Source organism: Oryctolagus cuniculus, chromosome 18 (genome assembly GCF_051225735.1).
Source record: "Oryctolagus cuniculus isolate XC-2025 breed Fujian yellow rabbit chromosome 18, ASM5122573v1, whole genome shotgun sequence".
In the NCBI taxonomy this organism is placed as follows: Eukaryota; Metazoa; Chordata; class Mammalia; order Lagomorpha; family Leporidae; genus Oryctolagus; species Oryctolagus cuniculus.
In genome coordinates, this window is record NC_142884.1 from 12,414,722 (window position 1) to 12,434,204 (window position 19,483).

The 19,483-nt window shown below is 61.6% G+C and overlaps 1 protein-coding gene across 6 annotated transcripts in view; it reads left to right on the forward strand.

Moving 5' to 3' along the window:
• SYMPK (symplekin scaffold protein) overlaps nt 1-19,483 on the forward strand; it is a 36,763-nt gene that overhangs the window by 14,949 nt on the left and 2,331 nt on the right. For 5 of the 6 annotated variants that reach the window (XM_070062074.2, XM_070062075.2, XM_089319188.1 and 2 more), the window contains 13 exons: nt 2,419-2,573; nt 5,358-5,508; nt 7,066-7,270; nt 8,020-8,170; nt 9,512-9,747; nt 11,482-11,563; nt 11,701-11,814; nt 12,657-12,804; nt 13,451-13,611; nt 14,654-14,762; nt 14,942-15,042; nt 15,504-15,594; nt 16,726-16,827. In XM_070062074.2, the coding sequence (XP_069918175.2) occupies nt 2,419-2,573; nt 5,358-5,508; nt 7,066-7,270; nt 8,020-8,170; nt 9,512-9,747; nt 11,482-11,563; nt 11,701-11,814; nt 12,657-12,804; nt 13,451-13,611; nt 14,654-14,762; nt 14,942-15,042; nt 15,504-15,594; nt 16,726-16,827 (1,806 nt within the window). Of the gene's footprint in view, nt 1-2,418; nt 2,574-5,357; nt 5,509-7,065; nt 7,271-8,019; nt 8,171-9,511; nt 9,748-11,481; nt 11,564-11,700; nt 11,815-12,656; nt 12,805-13,450; nt 13,612-14,653; nt 14,763-14,941; nt 15,043-15,503; nt 15,595-16,725; nt 16,828-18,222; nt 18,705-19,483 lie in introns of those variants that run through there. The other variant, XM_089319189.1, reaches the window with a different exon arrangement.

A 19,483-nucleotide genomic window follows, 5' to 3' on the forward strand; every position in this document is an offset into this window, starting at 1 on the left:
CAGCAGAGAGAGCTGGATTGGAAGTGGAGCAGACAGGACAGGAACCAGCGCCCATTATGGAAGCCAGTGCTGTAGGTGTAGGCTTAGCTTGCTATGCCAGTACGTCGCCCCACGTCCCTTTCTTGATGGCCTCACAGTCTCTGCTACACGGGTGCTTCAGCCTGTCTCTCATGACAGACTTAGTTTGTGTTCGCTTTTGGATGTAAAGATGCTGTGGTGTAACATTATTGCCTGAGTGCCCTCATGGAATGCATTCCTAGCGGTCAGATTCCTGGGCCAAAGGCTTTATGCACGCACTTACCTCTTGCCCACCAGTTTTATTGTTTTTTCAAACTGTTTTAGAATAATTTTTGAATTTACAGACAAGTTACCCAAATGGCCCTGAAATCTCCCGGGTTCGGGAGGGCTGGCTCTCCCGCCGTTCAGTTCACGCATCCTTCTAGCCTCACGAATCAGTGCCTCGGCCTTGCCTTGTGTTGTGTGACGCGGACACTGGGAGGAGGCCCTGCTGTAGCGGGGTTGGGGAGAGGAGGGTCCCCACCCAGCTGGGTTCATTGTCTCCCGTCTCATGATGGGTTCAGGTTCTGCACTGGGGCAGTGACGCCCTGGCCGCCCTGGGGCGCGGGACCTGGAGGCACGTCCTGTCAGGCTGTCCCTGTCCCGGTGACGCTAACGTGGCTCCCTCGGTTAAGGCCGTGTCCACCAGGTTTCTGACGTTTGTGGTGTCTAGTAGGCTGGGAGGGCAGACTTGGAACTCTGTGAAGGGCCTGCTCCTCTCCAGACACTCTCCCAGTGGTGTTAGCGCCCACCCGTGCTTGGCACCTGCACCCTTCCTGTGCCCACAAGCTGGCATTCTGCGGTGACACTGAACTGTCTTCCCCTCCTGCTTTTTTTTTTTTTTTTTTAAGATGTATTTATTTATTTGAAAGTCGGAGTTACACAGAGAGAGGAGAGGCAGAGAGAGAGAGAGGTCTTCCATCCACTGGTTCACTCCCCAACTGGCCACAACGGCTGGAGCTGAGCTGATCCGAAGCCAGGAGCCAGGAGCTTCTTCCAGGTCTCCCACACGGGTGTCCTGGAACCCTCCCCCTTGGCAGGGACCCAAATACTTGAGCCATCCATTGCTGCCTCCCAGGGTGCACATTAGCAGGGAGCTGGATCGGGGCGGAGCTGAGGCTAGACCCCAGGCACTCTGATGCCGCTGCTGGTGTCTCGAGGAGCGGCCCAGCGGCTGTGCTGAGCACTCGCCCCGGGAGATCCTTCTTTCCAAGCCAGACTGTTTGCCTCAGATCTGGCTCTCGGTGACAGGGTGGTTCTCTGCTTTGGAAACATGCACATGTCTACACGTAGGGTTTTTGTTTTGTTTTGTTTTGCACTCAGATATCAAGATGCTGCACTGCTGTGTGTCCCAGGGAGGACCGGGCAGTAGGAGCTTGTCCTGCAGCTCAGGCCGCCCAGCTAGGGCCACCGAGTGTTTACCTGGTCCTTGCGTGGCTCGGCGCTCGTCCCAGGGCCGGAGGAGGCTGTGCGTCTCTCTGTGTGTCTTGGCCACTGCCATTTCTCTGGCTGTTGCTCCTTTTCCTACGGCGGCTCAGCCCTCGCAGTGGCGGTCCCCATGCCCGTGGCTGCCGCGGGAGAGGCATGCGTTGGGGGCTTTCTGAGGCGGCTGCGTAACCGGTCACCGTGTTTCTGCCACTGTGTGTAAATCGTCACCCTGCTGCCATCCCCGTGCCCACGTTAGGAAATCCCGATGTACACGAGGCTTTTCCTCTGGCTCTAGCTGTGTGACCGGAGCCTGCAGCGCACTCAGCCAGCGACGCGGGAGGGCCTGCGCCGTTTCTCTGCGGAGCAGCGGCGAATCCCCTAGACATTTGGTCTTCGATGTGAGCCCCTAGGGGAGACACCCAGAAGTGGTGCTGCTGTGGCGACAGGGGCGTGCACACTCGAAGCAGGGTGTGCTGTCCGACGGCGCTCCCAGAGGTGTTTGTACGCAGCACGCCCCTCCTGCGACAGTGCAGGCTTCTGGGGTTTGCCAGCACATCAGCAGGAAGTGCGACCTGAACAGGTTTGGGGGTTGTACTTCCCAAGCTCCTGGTCAAAGACAGAACCTTTTAAACAGTTTAAACAGTTAAGCGTGTGAATTGATTGGCTGACGTTGTCTTCCGGCTTCTTGAGATCGGCTCGAGGGGTATGGCTCATTCCCATTTCCCAGATGCAGAGAGCAGAGGCCCAGAGACAGGCAGTTGGCCAGGGTTGATGGCGCTTTGATGGCAGAGGCAGAGTTGCTGCCTGGATCTTCATCCACGGTGGGGCTGCCGTCTGCTGGGCCTGCCTGGACACGTGGGCTTCCTGGGAACGGGCTGGGTCGGGGCTGCTGTTCTCTCTAGAACCACATCCTGTTCTCTCTCCCGATCCTAGAGCCCAACCTGGGGGAAGACGACGAGGACAAGGACTTAGAGCCAGGCCCATCGGGGACCTCCAAGGCCTCGGCCCAGCTCTCAGGCCAGTCAGACACAGACATCACAGCCGAGTTCCTGCAGCCTCTGCTGACGCCCGACAATGTGGCCAATCTGGTGAGGCTGGGCGGTGTCAGGAACCCCGTGAATTGATGATTGGGATTGGGCATTGGGGGGCCAGGATGGCCGGCGCCTTCCTCAGATTCTCAGGGATATAGTGACCTGCAGGGCGGGCGCCAGCCTGCAGCCATGCCGGGCCCACATGTTCCCACTGGGCACTGGGGAGGAGGCCTCGTCCCAGGCCCAGCAGCAGCCACCCTCCGCCTCCCCTCCACCTGGGGACTCTGAGAGCAGAGTTGCTGTGTCAGTGGGATTTTGGTCACGGGGAAGTGAGAAGGAGTTTTCTCTCCGCTCAGATCTCTGGTGGCTTCAGGCCTGACAACGAGCCGCCGCCTGCTTCCCCCGCCCCGTATGTCCCTGGGCATTGCAGACTCAACATCTGAACGCACACTGGGAAATCTCCCCACACTCCCCTGCAGGCCTGCGGCCCTCCCACGCCCTCCTTGGCAGGCCAGCTTCCCAGATCCCAAGCCAGCAACCGGTGTTAACCTCTTCACTCTCCCCCTTCCGCCCAGCCCCTGCCCTGCTGTGGGCCCACCTGCACTTGCTGCCCGGCTCCGGCCACCTCCAGTCGCTGGCCGTGCGGAGTTTGCAGAGTTAGCTTCAGGCCACACCTCTGCTCTGACGCCAGCCGTGGTTCTCTGTTCACGCGGAATTTAAACTCAGCTCACCAGGGGAGGCCTCTGATTTGGCTTCTGTGATCCTGTTGTACCTTTCTCAGCTTGTCTCACTCTGGAAAATCGTCCTCTTCACATTTGTTGCCAGGATGTTGGTGGTTTTTTTTTTTTTTTTTTTTAAGATTTATTTATTTATTTGAAAGTCAGAGTTACACAGAGAAAAGAAAAAGAGAGGCAGAGAGAGAGAGATCTTCCATCCGATGATTCACTCCCCAGTTGGCCACAACGGCCAGAGCTGCGCCAATGTGAAGCCAGGAGCCAGGAGCTTCCCTGTGGTCTCCCACGTGGGTGCAGGGGCCCAAGGACTTGGGCCATCCTCCACTGCTTTCCCAGGCGATAGCAGAGAGCTGGACTGGAAGTGGAGCAGCCGGGACTAGAACCGGCGCCCATATGGGATGCCGGTGCTGCAGGCCAGGGGGTTAACCCTCTGCACCGCAGCACCGGCCCCGGTGGTTCTTTCACAGTTGGAGAAGCCCGGCTGTCTCTGGTGCAGGCCCCCTCTGCTTTGCGGTACCTCGCCATGTCCAGCCTTGCCTTGGACATACATGCTGGTTTTTTATCATTCCAAGAACTGGCTCTTTGTTTTGCTGATTCTTTTTTTTCCCTTTATTAAAATATTTATTTATTTATTTTGAAAGGCAGTGTTAGAGAGGGAGAGAGATCTTCTATCCACTGGTTCACTCCCCAGATGACTGCAATGGCCGGGGCTGGGCCAGTCCAAAGCCAGGAGCTTCTTCCAGGTCTCCCATGTGGGTGCAGGGGCCCAGGCACTCGGTGCATCAGCAGGGAGCTGGATCGGAAGTGGAGCAGCTGGGACTTGGACCAGCATTGCAGGCGGTGGCTGTACCCGCTGCGTCACAACACTGGCCCCTTGCTGATTCTTTTATAACCTTCTCTGTTGCTTTTATTGTGTTCTGGTAGTTTCTTTGAATGTTTGTCCCAAAGTTTCAAATTCAGTGCTTGGTTCATTAATTTTCAATCATCTTTTCCAATGTAAGTATTTTCAGGGTGTGTGATTTTCCATCTGAATACCATTTTAGCTGCATTCCACATACTTTGATATGCAGTAATCTCATTATCTTTCTGTTGTAATTATTTTATTATTTAATATATGCATTTAAGGTTTGGAATGTATTGAGCATTTAAAATTACCTTTCATTACCAATTCCTAAAATATGTGGGTGTTCTGGTAGGGTGCTGGGTTTTTTGTTTGCTTGCTTTTCTATTTTTAAATTTATTTTATTTGAGAGAGAGGTGCTCCATCTGATAGTTCATTCCCCCAATACGCCCAATAGCTAGAGCTGGGCCAGCTTGAAGCCAGGAGACAGGAGCTCCATGCAGGTCTCCCATGGGTGGCAGGGACCCGAGTACTTGCATTATCTGCTCCCTCCCAGGCAGGTTAGCAAGAAGCTGGATTACAAGTGGAGCAAGCAGGGGTCAAAGCAAGACTGACGCAGGCTGCAGCATCCCAAGCAGCAGTTCAGCTGAGAGAAAGGGAGAGACAGACACACACAGAGGTCTTCCATCCACTGGTTCACTCCCCAGCTGCCTCTAGTGGCCATGGCAGGTCTCCCACATGTGTGCAGGGCCCAAGGACTTGGGCCGTCTTCCGCTGCTTTCCCCGGCGCATTAGCAGGGAGCTGGATTGAAATTGGAGCAGCCGGGACTCGAACCAGCATCACAGGCGGCTTCACTCCACTGTGCCACAGCACCGGCCCCCACCCCAGCTTGTTTTTAAGTCCATTTCCCACCCATCCAGTCTTCACTGAGCCTCTTTGCGTGCTGTGGACATTCTGTTGCCCTTCAACCTTCTCCCATGCTGCTCCTGCACCTGCAGTCGACTTCCCTAAGCCCGGCGGCTCCTTGCCCTCTCCTCAGTTCCCGCCCTACCTGCTGCTTCCCTGGGAGCGGAAGCCTCGGGAGGCCTCTGGGTGCAGCTCCGGCCACCTCCTCTTTTCTCAGCCACACCGAGAACAACTGTGTTGTTCCCGCTGACTGCCCCCAAAGCGGGGCTGCGCCGCAGTAGCCCTGGCTGTGGCCTGGTCGTGGGCTGGAGGCTGTTGAGCTCACAGTTAAGAGAGGCTCTTCTTCCGGGCACCCACAGGTCCTCATCAGCATGGTGTACCTGCCTGAGGCCATGCCCGCCTCCTTCCAAGCCATCTACACCCCCGTGGAGTCAGCCGGCACCGAAGCCCAGATCAAGCACCTGGCTCGGCTCATGGCCACACAGATGACGGCCGCAGGACTGGGGCCTGGTGAGTGGCACTTGACTTGACACTCCACTCGCTGCGAGAGCACCCCCTGCTGGTGGTGCGCGTGAAAGTCACGTGAAGGCCAGTGCGTGAGTGATGGTTTTCAGGCCCTGTGTTTAGGTCTGAGTTAAACCAGACGGCCTGCTCCACCTGCTCACCGTGGCGTTGGTCAGGTCACCCAGCGTCTCAGCCTCAGTGTCTTCCCCGCGCTGACAGCGCGACTGAGTCAGCGGAGCGCACAGCACCTCAGAGTTTCTAGAGTGAACCCCCCGGCCAAGGGAGGGGCCCCTCCTCGCTGCTTCCCAGACAGCACCCGGGGCACCCCCACAGATAACCACCCCCAGACAGCACTCGGGGCACCCCCACAGATAACCACCCCCAGACAGCACCCGGGGCACCCCCACAGATAACCGCCCCCAGACAGCACCCGGGGCACCCCCACAGATAACCGCCCCCAGACAGCACCCGGGGCACCCCCACAGATAACCGCCCCCAGACAGCACCCGGGGCACCCCCACAGATAACCGCCCCCAGACAGCACCCGGGGCACCCCCACAGAGAACCGCCCCCAGACAGCACCCGGGGCACCCCCACAGATAACCGCCCCCAGACAGCACCCGGGGCACCCCCACAGAGAACCGCCCCCAGACAGCACCCGGGGCACCCCCACAGAGAACCGCCCCCAGACAGCACCCGGGGCAACCCCACAGAGAAACGCCGTGCTCACTTCTGCCCCGAGCTCAGCTCTGCCTGTTCTTGAGCTTCGTAGAAGAGCAGTCTTCAGAAAGTTCATGGAAACAGCTATAAATGGATTTCAGACTTTTTTGTACCAAAATAAGTTTACCGTTTAACTTCATTTTCCATGAACTGTGGAAGTACCTTGTAAGTGGGATCACAGGAAATCAGGCTTCTTTACGCGTTGTTGGTTATTTTTAGTTGACATAATAATGACACGTCTGTAAGGTACAGTGTGATGATCTGCATGTGCTCAGCATGGAGTGATCAAGTCAGGGTGACCTGTGTTTCCAGCTCCTTGAGCATTGGGTGGGGAGTTTCCAAGCCCTCCCCTCCCCTCCCCTCCCCACCTCTCTCCTCTCCTCTCCTCTCCTCTGTCTTTAAAGGTTTATTTATTTATTTGAAAGAATTGCAGAGAGGGAGAGACAGATCTTCCACCCATTGGTTCACTCCTCAAATGGCTACAATGGCAGGGACTAGGCGAGGCCAAAACCAGGAGCTTGGACCTCCATCTGGGTCTCCCACGTGGGTGCAGGGGCCCAAGCACTTGGGCCATCTTCCGCTGCCTTCCCAGGGGCACCAGCAGGAAGCTGGATCGGAAGTGGAACAGCTGGGACTTGAACTGGTGCCCATATGGGATGCTAAGATGCAGGTGGCAGCTTAACACGCGCACCACAGTATGAGTCCCCAAAATCCCTTCTACTCGTGCTTTATAAAATGTGCAGTAACTTACAGACTAGGCTTGGACTAGAGCTGGGCACACAGGAGGGCCTTGGATGGGGTGGGCAGGCCTGGCGCGCGAGCACCGTGTGCCGCCTCCCTCAGGCGTGGAGCAGACCAAGCAGTGCAAGGAGGAGCCCAAGGAGGAGAAGGTGGTGAAGCCAGAGAGCGTCCTGATCAAGCGGCGCCTGTCTGCTCAGGGCCAAGCCATCTCGGTGGTGGGGTCCCTGAGCGCCATGTCCCCCCTGGAGGAGGAGGTGCCCCAGGCCAAGAGGAGGCCGGAGCCCATCATCCCTGTGACGCAGCCTCGGTGAGTCCTTGCAGCTGGGCCCGGCCCATAGTGTGCAAGTGCGTGTGCACGGTGGGCGATGTTCAGACAGGACAAGGCCTCAGCCAGGTCAGCCAGGCTCTCCAGTTCCAGTCGATGCCTTAGCCATCGAGCCTGTGGTTTCCCCTCTTGTGTGTCTGAAATTGGGAGGATAATAGTGTCTTCCTCCCGGGGGCCAGACAGCCAAAGTGGGTAGCTCTTGGGGTTCACAGTGATGGGGACCGGAGAGCACTCTGCGTGCTTGCTGGCCTGTGTGAGTGTGAGTGTAGAGTGTGGTGAGTGTGAGTGTGACTGTGGTGAGTGTGAGTGGTGAGTGTGGTGAGTGTGACTGATGAGTGTGAGTGCTAAGTGTGGTGAGAGTGAGTGTGAGTGGTGAGTGTGGTGAGTGTGACTGGTGAGTGTGAGCGCTGAGTGTGGTGAGTGTGAGCGCTGAGTGTGGTGAGTGGTGAGTGAGTGTGGTGAGTGTGAGTGTGAGCGCTGAGTGTGCCGAGAGCTGTCCCCGCTCGCTCACAGCACCCTCACGGGTGCATCACCACGTCCTGGTCCTCACTTCCTAACGAGCACTCTGGCTGGCAGGCCTCAGGCTCGTTGGGTTCAGAGAGACAGAGTGGGGCCGAGAGGACAGGCGACTGTAGGCCGGCCATGTCCTCGAAGTGGGCAGTGGCCAGCCTGAAGCCAGCCCTGGGTGCAGAGACCGCTGCGACGCTGTCCCTGTCCCTGCTCTCCCATAGGCTGGCGGGCGCCGGCGGGCGTAAGAAAATCTTCCGTCTAAGCGACGTGCTGAAGCCCCTGACCGACGCCCAGGTTGAGGCCATGAAGCTGAGTGCTGTGAAGCGGATCCTGCGGGCCGAGAAGGCCGTGGCCTGCAGTGGGGCGGCCCAGGTGTGTGCCTGGTCCTCAGCCCCTCCCCAAGGCTTCCCTCTGGTCCGGCCAAGTGCTGTAGCGCCCAGCCCGCCATGCACAGCTGATTCCGCCTCCGTGAAGCCCACAGTGGCTGCAACTCCGCCCTGCCGTGCCGGGAGCCACAGGCACCCTCGTGTGCACCGGCGGGGAGCGCGCACTGGGAGGTCCTCGCGAGTGTTTGGGTTCAGACGTGCCTGCTCCTGAGGCCTGATCCTGCCGCTTGCTGACAGGGGGACCTCAGACAATGTCCGCCTTGCTCTTGGAAGTTAATGTTTGTTTGTTTGTTTTAAGGTTGATTGATTGATTGATTTGAAAGAGTTACAAAGAAAGAAAGATCTGTCCACTGGTTCACTCCCCAGGTGGCCACCATGGCCAGAGCTGGGCTAGTCAGGAGCCAGGAGTTTCTTTTTCTTTCTTTCTTTCTTTTTTTTTTTTTTATTTTGTTTATTTATTTATTTATTTATTTTATTTTTTGACAGGCAGAGTGGACAGTGAGAGAGAGAGACAGAGAGAAAGGTCTTCCTTTGCCGTTGGTTCACCCTCCAATGGCCGCCGCGGCTGGCGCACTGCGCTGATCCGAAGCCAGGTGCCAGGTGCTTCTCCTGGTCTCCCATGGGGTGCAGGGCCCAAGCACTTGGGCCATCCTCCACTGCACTCCCTGGCCACAGCAGAGAGCTGCCCTGGAAGAGGGGCAACCGGGACAGAATCCGGTGCCCCGACCGGGACTAGAACCTGGTGTGCCGGTGCCGCTAGGCGGAGGATTAGCCTAGTGAGCCGCGGCGCCGGCCTTTTTTTTTTTTTTTTTTTTTTTTTTTTAAGATTTATTTATTTGAAGGTCAGAGTACACAGAGAGAGGAGAGGCAGAGAGAGAGAGGGAGAGGTCTTCCATCCGCTGGTTCACTCCCCAATTGGCTGCAACGTCTGGAGCTGAGCCAATCTGAGGCCAGAAGCCAGGAGCTTCTTCTTGGTCTCCCATGTGGGTACAGGGGCCCAAGGACTTGGGCCATTTTCTACTGAGTTCCCAGGCCATAGCAGAGAGCTGGATTGGAAGTGGGTCAGCCAGGACTCAAACTGGCACCCATATGGGATGCCGGCACTACAGGTGGAGGCTTAGCCTATTACTCCACAGCCCTGGCCCAGGGGATCTTTCAAGATCCTTTTCTAGGTCCTCTTATAGATTCGGTTTTATTCTGTGATGCTGGATGGTGTTTTCCTCCCTTCCCCAGTCTGGCCACACCAGTGTGAGCTCAGCTGGCCTCCCTCACTGAACGCACCTGCTCAGGGGAGGGGCAGCTGGCACTGACGCTCTGCTCCCCCCAGGTGCGCGTGAAGATCCTGGCCAGCCTGGTGACACAGTTTGACTCGGGGCTGAAGGCCGAGGTGCTGGCCTTCATCCTGGAGGATGTGCGGGCCCGCCTGGACCTGGCCTTCGCCTGGCTCTACCAGGAGTACAACGCCTACCTGGCAGCTGGCGCCTCGGGCACCCTGGACAAGTACGAGGACTGCCTCATCCGCCTGCTCTCCGGCCTTCAGGAGAAACCGGACCAGAAGGACGGGTGAGGGGCGGCTCGTCCCCGAGAGCCCTCCAGCTCCCCGCCCGCCCTCGCTTCTGCCTCGTCACCACCCACATCTTCCTGCGCCCACGCGCGTCTGCCTCTCCCTCCCCGCTCTGCGGCGCCCCCGGGCTGGGCTGTGGGTCCCACCATGGGCTGTTCCCCAGCTCGGCCCCATCGCTCACCCTCACCCTGTGTTTCCTGTGTGAGGTGAGGGTGCCCGCACCGGGCGCTTACCTTGGACACTGCACTCCTGGCCCTTGTCCGAATTGCTCCTGTAGCTGCCTGCTGTTCTTTCCTCCTTCTTTTCCTTTTTCTTTCTTTCTTTCTTTTTTTTTTTTTTTTAACTTATTTGAAGGAGAGAGAAGATCTTCCACTGGTTCACTCTCCAAATGGCTGCAGTGGTCAGGGGTGGAGCCAAGAGCTTCATCTGGGTCTCTTGTGGGGGGCAGGGGCCCGATTACTTGGCCATCTTCTGCTGCTTTCCCATCAGCATTGGTTGGGAGCTGGCTCAGAAGTGGAACAGCTGAGACTCGAACCTGCACCCATATGGGATGCTGGTGTCCCAGGAGGTGGCTTTAATCCGCTATGCCACACTGGCCCCCTCTACCTCCCCCTTAAAAAAAAGTAAAAAAGATTTACTCATTAGAAGGGGAGAGTGAGCTTCTAGTTCACTTTCCAAATGGCTGCTGGGGCTGGGGCTGGGCCAGGCTGAAGCCAGGAGCCTGGAACTCCATCTAGGTCTCCCTTGTGGGTGGCAGGGGCCCAAGCACTAGGGCCTTCCTCAGCTGCTTTCTCAGGCACATTAGCAGGGAGCTGGATTGGAAGCGGAGTAGCCAGGACTTAACCAACGCTCTGACACAGGGTGCTGGCATTGCTGGCAGCAGCTTAGCTCGCTGTACCACACCCTCTGCTTATTCTCAGCCTCCAGCTTACCCGCCCGTCCTCTTGTGACAGTCTGTGACACAGGTCCCGTGTGAACACTTCCCTGCCGGGAACTGTCCGTGGTTCTCCATGACCTTGGGGTGACATGCAGCCTCCTCACTATGGCCCAGGAGGCCTGGGTGACCCAGCACCCCAGACGTTACCACAGTGGCCTGCTGTCTGGCCCTCAGACTGGCAAGGTCAGGGCCTGGTGCTTTGTATTCTGCCAGGAATGCTGTCCTGCTCTTGGCTTCTCCTCACCTGCCAGCATTGACTCCAGTGTTCCTCGGGGTGGCCTTTTTTGGCTCTCAGATCTAGAACGATCCCCTCCCATTGCTATACTAAAGTTAAGCATTCCTGTTTTTAAAAAATGTTTATCTTAATCTACTAGAAAAAGAGGTCTTCCTTTCACTGGTTCACTGCCCAAATGCCCACAACAGCCAGGGCTGGGCCAGCCTGAAGCCAGGAGCCTGGCATTCCATCTGGGTGCCCCTCACGGGTGGCAGGGGTCCAAGCACTTGGCCATCACCTGCTGCCCTCCCAGGAGGATTCGCAGGCAGCCGGATTGGAAGCGGAGTAGCCAGGGCTCGCGCTGGCACTCTGGTACAGGGTGCGGTGTTGGCACGCAGTGGCTTAACCCTAGGAGTTCCCGCTTGACAAGAGGGATCCCACAGGGAGAGCACCTGCCCAGATCACCCAGCCGCAGCCTGGTCTGTGCAGCCGCGCAGCGCTGTGACCTGGGGCGGAGCGCACTCCGGGAGGTGGGCAGCGGGCCGGGGCCTCTGCAGCTGGGCCTGTTTCTCCCTCTGCCAGGATCTTCACCAAGGTTGTGCTGGAGGCGCCGCTGATCACCGAGAGTGCCCTGGAGGTGATCCGCAAGTACTGCGAGGACGAGGTGAGGCAGGCGGCCTCCGGAGGGGAGCAGGGCCCGGTGGGCAGCCCTGTGGGCCTGATGCAGGCAGGGGCGGCGAGAGACCCGTCCTGCAGGCCCGGTGCCACAGGCTGAGCTCTGGGCGCCCCCTCCTGCCACAGAGTCGCACCTACCTGGGCATGTCCACCCTCCGAGACCTGATCTTCAAGCGCCCGTCCCGTCAGTTCCAGTACCTGCATGTCCTCCTGGACCTGAGCTCCCACGAGAAGGACAAGGTGAGCCCCGCCGAGCGGCTCGCCCAGCAGCCTGGCCAGGGCGGCAGCCGGCCTCCTCCCATCCCTGGACTTGGGCTCGGGCCTCGAGCCCTTGCAGCAGGCTCTGGTGGTTTTGTTTCTCATTCTCAGTGAAGCCAGGGACTTGTGCACGAGTCCCGTAAGTGCACACCCCGCCCGCAGGGCCAGGCCCACGCTCCCTGTCCCTGCGGTGGAGGTGTCGGTCCTGTACTGGCACCTGGGTGCTAACCATGGAGCAGGCAGTGAGGACGCCGAGTGCAGCCGTGGTAGTCCCTGGGAGGGCTTTGCCGCGTCTGGTTGTGTGCAGGCAAGGGAGGTGTTCAAGGAAGGCTTCCTGCAGGAGGGGACCTGAGAGCCGAGAACGGAAACACAAGTAGGTGGGTGTGCTCTCAGTGGAACAAACGTAGGACTATGGTCGAAGGGGCCCCTCAGCCTGTCGCCGCTTGTCTTCCGTCGGCTCCTTTGCCAGTAGACAGGCCACGGTGCACATCTGGCCCTGTGCAGCTGTGTGGACAAAGCCGTGCACTGGACCCGCCCCCGCTGTCCCTGCTCCTGGCAGATGGCGTCAGATGGCTCCAGGAAAGGCCAGGGCCTCCTGGGCCGAGTGTCAGAACCGGGTGCTTGGCCACAGCGTCACTTTTGAGGGAGTGAGGGAAGCTCCCTCTCCCCGGAGTGTAGTGAGCGAGGCCGGGGCCGTAGAACACAGGGCTGAGAGGTGGAAAGGAGGTGGGGTAGAGCCAGCCTCAGGCCGAGACTCCCATTCCACACGCGTGCCCGCTCCCCTGCGTCGCCAGCTGCTCTGCAGGGCTCCGCTGTCCCCTCAGGTGCGCTCGCAGGCCCTGCTGTTCATCAAGCGCATGTACGAGAAGGAGCAGCTGCGGGAGTACGTGGAGAAGTTCGCCCTCAACTACCTGCAGCTGCTGGTGCACCCCAACCCACCCTCGGTGCTCTTCGGGGCCGACAAGGACACAGGTGTGCTGCCTGCTCGTCACGTGTGTGTCGAGCCCGGGAGACGACAGCCTAGGGCGCGAGCGGCGCTCCAGGAAGGCCAGGCAGGGCCGCCTCAGGCCAAGTCCCTCGGCAAAGCCCCAGATCCCCCAGAACCACCCGGGGCACGTGGGCCTCCAGTAAAGGGGCAGCTGAGCAGGAAGGTTTGGGGTCTGACGGGGGAGCACGGGAGGCCCAGCCCAGCCTGGAAGTGGGAACCTTCCCAGGGGAGACAGGCTGCCTGGGACCCCAGGGACAGGCAGGTGCAGGGGCCGTTGGTCGGGGTGGCGTCTGGCCTGAATAGAGGGCTGCCTTGGATGGGCAGGAAGAGGCGGGCGGGCGGGCGGGCGCTGGGACGGCCTCGCTGAGGGGCTGGGCTTCAATCCTGAGGGCGCGGGGACACCCAGCAGGACCCCGTACAGCAGGGGCGGAGCGGGGCCGCGCTGAGGAAGGTCCTTCCAGCCGCCTGGGGCTCGGGGGTCACAGCAGGCTGAGCGGGAGTCCTCCGTCCTGCTGTTCTGCCCAGGGCCCTCTGGCCGCCTCTTGTCCCTGCCGATCTGCTCCCCGAGAAGGGACAGACGTGGCCTGAGCAGGGGGGCGGGGCCGTCTCATGCCCGTCCCTCCCTGTCAGAGGTGGCGGCGCCCTGGACCGAGGAGACGGTGAAGCAGTGCCTGCACCTCTACCTGGCCCTCTTGCCTCACAACCACAAGCTGATCCACGAGCTGGCCGCCGTGTACACCGAGGCCATCGCCGACATCAAGCGCACGGTGCTGAGGGTCATCGAGCAGCCGGTGAGGCTTCCGAGCCCCCCAGGCCCCGCCTGCCTGTGGGTGGGGCTGAGTCCAGGCCCGCCTGCCTGTGGGTGGGGCTGATCCCTGACTCCGCCCTTCCTGGGGCACCTCCGCTGCGCCTGTGCTGAGCACCCAGGGTGGCCGCCCCCCAGGGGCCCCATTAGCCATGAAAAGACAACACAGCGGCCCCACAGTTCAGAGCTTGGAGTTGGACAGACTTGGGGTCCTGTTCTGCCTCTCACTTTCTCACAGCAACTTTGGTCCCCTTCAGTGAAAGCAGGGGAGTAACCCAGAGCCCCCGGGTGTTGCAGGGACCCTGCGAACATGGCCCCTCTGAGCACTGCCGCCCATGAGCCTGCCGTGCTGCCAGCGCGCGCGTGCGGCTGTCCCGCCCGCCGCGGGAACCCTGGCTGCCCTGGCGAGGAGCAGCTGGGGCGCACACGCTAGCGTCGGCCCTGCCCGTCTGCTGCGCACGTGGGACCGCGTGCTGACCTCCGCCCCGACAGTCTTTCAACATTGGTTAATACAACAAAAAAGGAAGTGGCCTGGTGCCCACACTCCTGGCGCCCGCGCCCAGGAGAGTCCGCGCCGTTTCCATGGTGGGCCACTGTGGGGAAGCCAGCCCCGCGGATGCTGACCCGTGGGCTGAGGGCCGTGGCTGCTGAGTGGGAAACGAGCGGCCTGGCCAGGCTCCCTGGGCTTCGTGCTCATGGCGGGGCTGACTCCACACAGCCCGGGTGGGGTGGTGGCCGTCAGACAGGGGTGGGCGAGAGCCAGGCGAGCCATCACCGACGATGCCCAGGTGGGCCTCCGAAGGCCAGGGCAGATCTGAGACAGCAGAGGGCAGAACGCAGGGCAGAGGCTGAGGGGTTGAGCCAAGGCCAGGTCCACCCGAGACGGTTCCATTGACCACAGACCACAGTCCCGCGGCCTCTGCCAGATCCCCGGCCCCCCAAGCCCTGTAGTCCTCACCCCAAGTCCCAGTAGCCCCCCGCCCCCCTCTGCACGCTGACCCGGCCTCCCTCCCGTCCTCTGGCTGCAGATTCGAGGGATGGGCATGAACTCCCCAGAGCTGCTGCTGCTGGTGGAACACTGCCCCAAGGGGGCCGAGACGCTGGTCACCCGATGTCTGCACAGCCTCACAGACAAAGGTGCCCGGGCCCCACCCGCCTCCCCGACCCCGGGAATCAGAGCAGCTGGGTCCTCGGGGGGCGGGGTCTCCCCATCAGGAGCAGCGTGGGGCCCCATGAACCCTGCTGCACACCCCCCCATTTCTCCTCTCCTGGCGCCCGCCCTCACCCACCCCCACCGGCACCGCTGCTCCCTGCAGTCCCGCCCTCCCCGGAGCTGGTGAAGCGGGTCCGCGACCTGTACCACAAGCGGCTGCCGGACGTGCGCTTCCTCATCCCCGTGCTGAACGGGCTGGAGAAGGTATGGGGCGGGCTGGGGCGGGGAGGGCACAGGCGCAGGCGCCGGTGCGGGGGTGTGCCAGTGCTGACACCGCTGCCCCGGACCTGGGGGAGCGCACACGCTGGGGCCAGCCCCGCTCCGCCTCATCCTCCAGCCTCAGGCAGGACACTTCCCCTCCCGAGCCGCCTCTCCCCTGTCAGATGTGGGTCACGTGACTCCCCACGTGTTCCCCGCCTATGGGAAGCTCCCCTCCCTGCACTCAGGGCCTCGCCCCTAGTGAGCTGTGGGCCACGGCTGCACCTCCATAGTGTGTGAGGTGCTTAGCCAGGCCCCGGGGACAGGTGCCAGTTACTAGCCAGGTGGGGAGAAGGGCCCTGAGGGCACAGGGGGAGTGATGAGAAGGGCGCTGTGTGGGGACGGGTGAGCCCCCCAGGTGATGGCTTGGGGGGGGGGGTCTGACCCCCTGCGCCTCCTCCCTGTAGAAGGAGGTGATCCAGGCCCTGCCTAAGCTCATCAAGCTCAACCCCATCGTGGTGAAGGAGGTCTTCAACCGCCTGCTGGGCACCCAGCACGGTAGGCCGCGCCCCTCCCCCGGCCGGGGGCTGCTGGAGGGGCCTCTGCTCCCTGGGCCTGACGCTGGAGTCCCTGTCCCAGAGCCCCCAGGGGGCCTCCTCTGCTCCCTGGGCCTGACGCTGGAGTCCCTGTCCCAGAGCCCCCCAGGGGGCTGCTGGAGGGGCCTCCTCTGCTCCCTGGGCCTGACGCTGGAGTCCCTGTCCCAGAGCCCCCCAGGGGGCCTCCTCTGCTCCCTGGGCCCTGACACTGGAGTCCCTGTCCCAGAGCCCCCCAGGAGGCTTCTAGAGGGGCTTCCTCTGCTCCCTGGGCCTGACACTGGAGTCCGTGACCCAGAGCCCCCCAGGAGGCTTCTAGAGGGGCCTCCTCTGCTCCCTGGGCCTGACGCTGGAGTCCCTGTCCCAGAGCCCCCCAGGGGGCTGCTGGAGGGGCCTCCTCTGCTCCCTGGGCCTGACGCTGGAGTCCCTGTCCCAGAGCCCCCCAGGGGGCTTCCTCTGCTCCCTGGGCCCTGACACTGGAGTCCGTGTCCCAGAGCCCCCCAGGGGGCTTCCTCTGCTCCCTGGGCCCTGACACTGGAGTCCATGTCCCAGAGCCCCCCAGGGGGCTGCTAGAGGGGCTTCCTCTGCTCCCTGGCCCTGACACTGGAGTCCATGTCCCAGAGCCCCTGGCAGCCTGAGGTGGCAGTGCCAAGCCTTGGCTTCTCCCCAGCCTCAGGCCTGTCTGATGCGGTGAAAAAGAAACCAAAGTACAACGTTCCACTCAAAAGTTGCCAAGTAGTAAAATGGGTCCTGGGCCCCTCTACCCTGCGGCCTGGGCTAGGGCAGAGTCGGAGGGGCTGGCCCACGCAGGATACCCCAGAGAATCCCGGTCTCCCCTCCCTTCCCCTGGACCCCTGCTGCAGCGATGGCTCTGGCCTGGCTCTCATGCTGCCGGTTCCTGTGAGCAGCTGCCTCGTGTTGGGGCCCAGTCGGGTTTTAGGGCTGCGGTCCGATCCCCGCTCTAGCACCCCTGCCTGGTCTCTGGCTTCTGGCTCCAGCCCTCTCAAAGCAGAGAGCTCCCGTCTTTAGTCACTTCCCTTCCCTGGGGAACTCGGGCTCCATCCCGCCACCCCCACCCCTGCTCCACCCGCCGCAGGTGAGGGCAACTCGGCCCTGTCCCCCCTGAACCCCGGAGAGCTCCTCATCGCGCTGCACAACATCGACTCGGTGAAATGTGACATGAAGTCCATCATCAAAGGTGAGGCCCAGCCCTCCCCGCCCTCCCCGCCCTGTCCCAGGGAGCCCACTGGGCTAGTACAGCATGCTCCCAGCAAGTGAGGGCCGCCCTGAGCGCTGGGGACCTCCCCCGCCCTGCCCGCCCTGGCCCAGGGAGCCCACTGGGCTAGCACAGCATGCTCCCAGCAAGTGAGGGCCGCCCTGAGCGCTGGGGACCTCCCCCGCCCTGCCCCGCCCTGGCCCAGGGAGCCCACTGGGCTAGCACAGCATGCTCCCAGCAAGTGAGGGCCGCCCTGAGCAGAGCCCACCCAAGGCAGTTCCACACACGGCGCGCTGCCGGCCCACGAGGCCTCAGGCCTGAGCTGCCGGAGCCGAGGCAGCAGGGGTCGGGGCAAGTGTGGCCGCCCCCAGTGGTCACCACCCACTGCTCTCCCTCAGTGCCTCCCACCCCTGCTGACCCCAGCATACCTCACCTAGTTAGTGTGTTGACTTCCGTTTTGTAGACAAGGAAGTGGAGGTTCCAGAGAGGCTAAGTAACTTGCCCAGGGACACACAGAGCAACTACGTAGTGTGGTGGAAAACACAGCGACCCCAGCCACATGGACCTGAGAAGGGGCAGCCCCCGGGGCCCCTGGCCTCAGGGCCAGCTTCCCAGAGCGCCTCTCCCCGAGTGCCCGTCTCCCTCCCTGCTCCACAGCTGTCCTTCGAGTCCCCCTCAGGTGGGGCGGGGGGCCTCCTGTCCAGCTCCTGAGTGTCTCAGGCACCTCTGTGGGCGGAGCTGGCGAGAACGTAAAGCCCGCGTTAAGACAGGCCCCAAGGCTACTGTTGGACAGACACGTCCCACAGGGCGTAGTCCAGGAGCGTGGCCTTGGAGGCCCTGACCCTGACGAGCTGAGGTAGGGTGGCCCCCCGCCCCGCCCGGGTTCACAAGCACCGTGGCTTCAGCCGTGTGGGCCTGGTGGTCCCAGCAGTGTTACAGGAGGAACCCAGAGCAGCGGTCACAGGCGTCCAGTGGCCGGGCCCTGGAAAGTCAGCAGGACCCACTTTTTTTTTTAAGATTTATTTATTTATTTGAAGAGTTACAGAGAGGGAGAGAGAGATCTTCCATCCGCTGGTTCACTCCCCAGATGGCCACAATGGCTGGGGCTGGGCCAGGCCAAAACCAGGAGCCAGGAGCTTCTTAACGGGTTTGTCACATGGGTGTCAGGGCCCAAGCACTTGGACCATCTTCCACTGCTTTCCCAGGCGCATTAGCAGGGAGCTGGATAGGAATTGGAGCACCTAGGACTCGAACCGGTGCCCATATGGGATGCCGGCGTCAGAGGCGGTGGCTTTACCTGGCACGCCACAGCACCAGCCCTAAGACCCACTCTTGACTCCCCCCGTGTTTCCGCCCCTCCGTCCCCGGCCTGCACAGCCTCCATTCCTGGGGGGCCCCCAGCTGCCCACAGCCATCCCAGAGCAGCCTCCTGCTGGGCACCACCGGCTTTCCTGGTCGCCAAAGCCCACGTGGAGACGGCCAGGCCTCTGCACTGTCGGAGCCCCCGCCCCCTGTGCTGTGAACGGGAGCGGCCTCTTCCTCTGGCCAGCCGCGCCCACCTGGAGAGCTGGCCTACCTTGGCAAACTCGCCGAGCACTTGTCCTGGGGGACACAGCGGGGAGCCCCAGCCCTGTCTCCTGGTTTCACAGTCCAGAAAGGGAGGCAGTGGGATAGCCCAGAGGGGCCCTGACTCAGCCAGGGTGTGGAGCGTCAGGGAGGGCTTCCTGAACGAGGGGCCGCCCGGCTGAGACCAGGGATGGGTAGGTAGGGGTGAGGTAGCAGCTGGACCTCAAGTGTGAGGGAGTAATGGCTACTGGGAAATGGGCCAGGAGCCACCCCTGTGGGGGCCTCACAGGCCACCGTGGGAGTTTGGCCTTGACTGCTTGAGTGCCTCTGGGAGGGGCAGAGTCGGGTTTGAACTTGGAGAAGACCCCTCAGGCTGGGTAGACTGGGTAGGGGGCTGGGGCGGAGCTGGGGGCAGAGTGTGTGCGGGGGGTGGGGACCGGCAGGCGGGACTCAGGAGAACCTGACTTCCGGGGGTTTCTGGCAGGTGCCCACTACAGCTCTGCCCCCACTTGTAACGCCTCCATCCTCGCCCTCCAAGTGCCCGTGCCTTATGTGCCCCCATTCCCCATTAGCCTGTGGAGGGGGCCTCGTGGCTCAATAAAGACTTGTGGCTGACACACTCCTCACGCGGTGGTGGTGTTTGGGAGGAAGCACCTCAGCGGCAGCCCCACCCATGCTTGCAGGAGCCCCGCCCAGAGCTGCCCCCTCCACGCTCACCCTCCCTGCCTCCCACCTCTGCTGTCCCCCACACGGCCCTAGGCCTGGTGCCAGCCCAGCGCAGGCCCCAGGACCTGGCCAGGGTTTGGGCTGGGCAGTGGTGCCTCCCAGCCCCTTAGGGCCCTGTGGAGCTCGGCCGCTGCCGCCTGCCTGGCAGGGGTGAGGCCCCTGCACCCTGGCGCCGCGTCTTCCTGGCTCAGCCTTCCCCAAGGTCACCCTCGCTAAGGGGCCCAAGATGTCCCACGGCCTGCCCCGCGTGAGCCCGGGGCAGGCCCGCAGCGCAGGCTCCCCAAGGGTGGGGGCCTTCCTGCCTCCCTGGGAGGTGGAGGTCATGGCCGGCCCTGGCCCTTCCCCT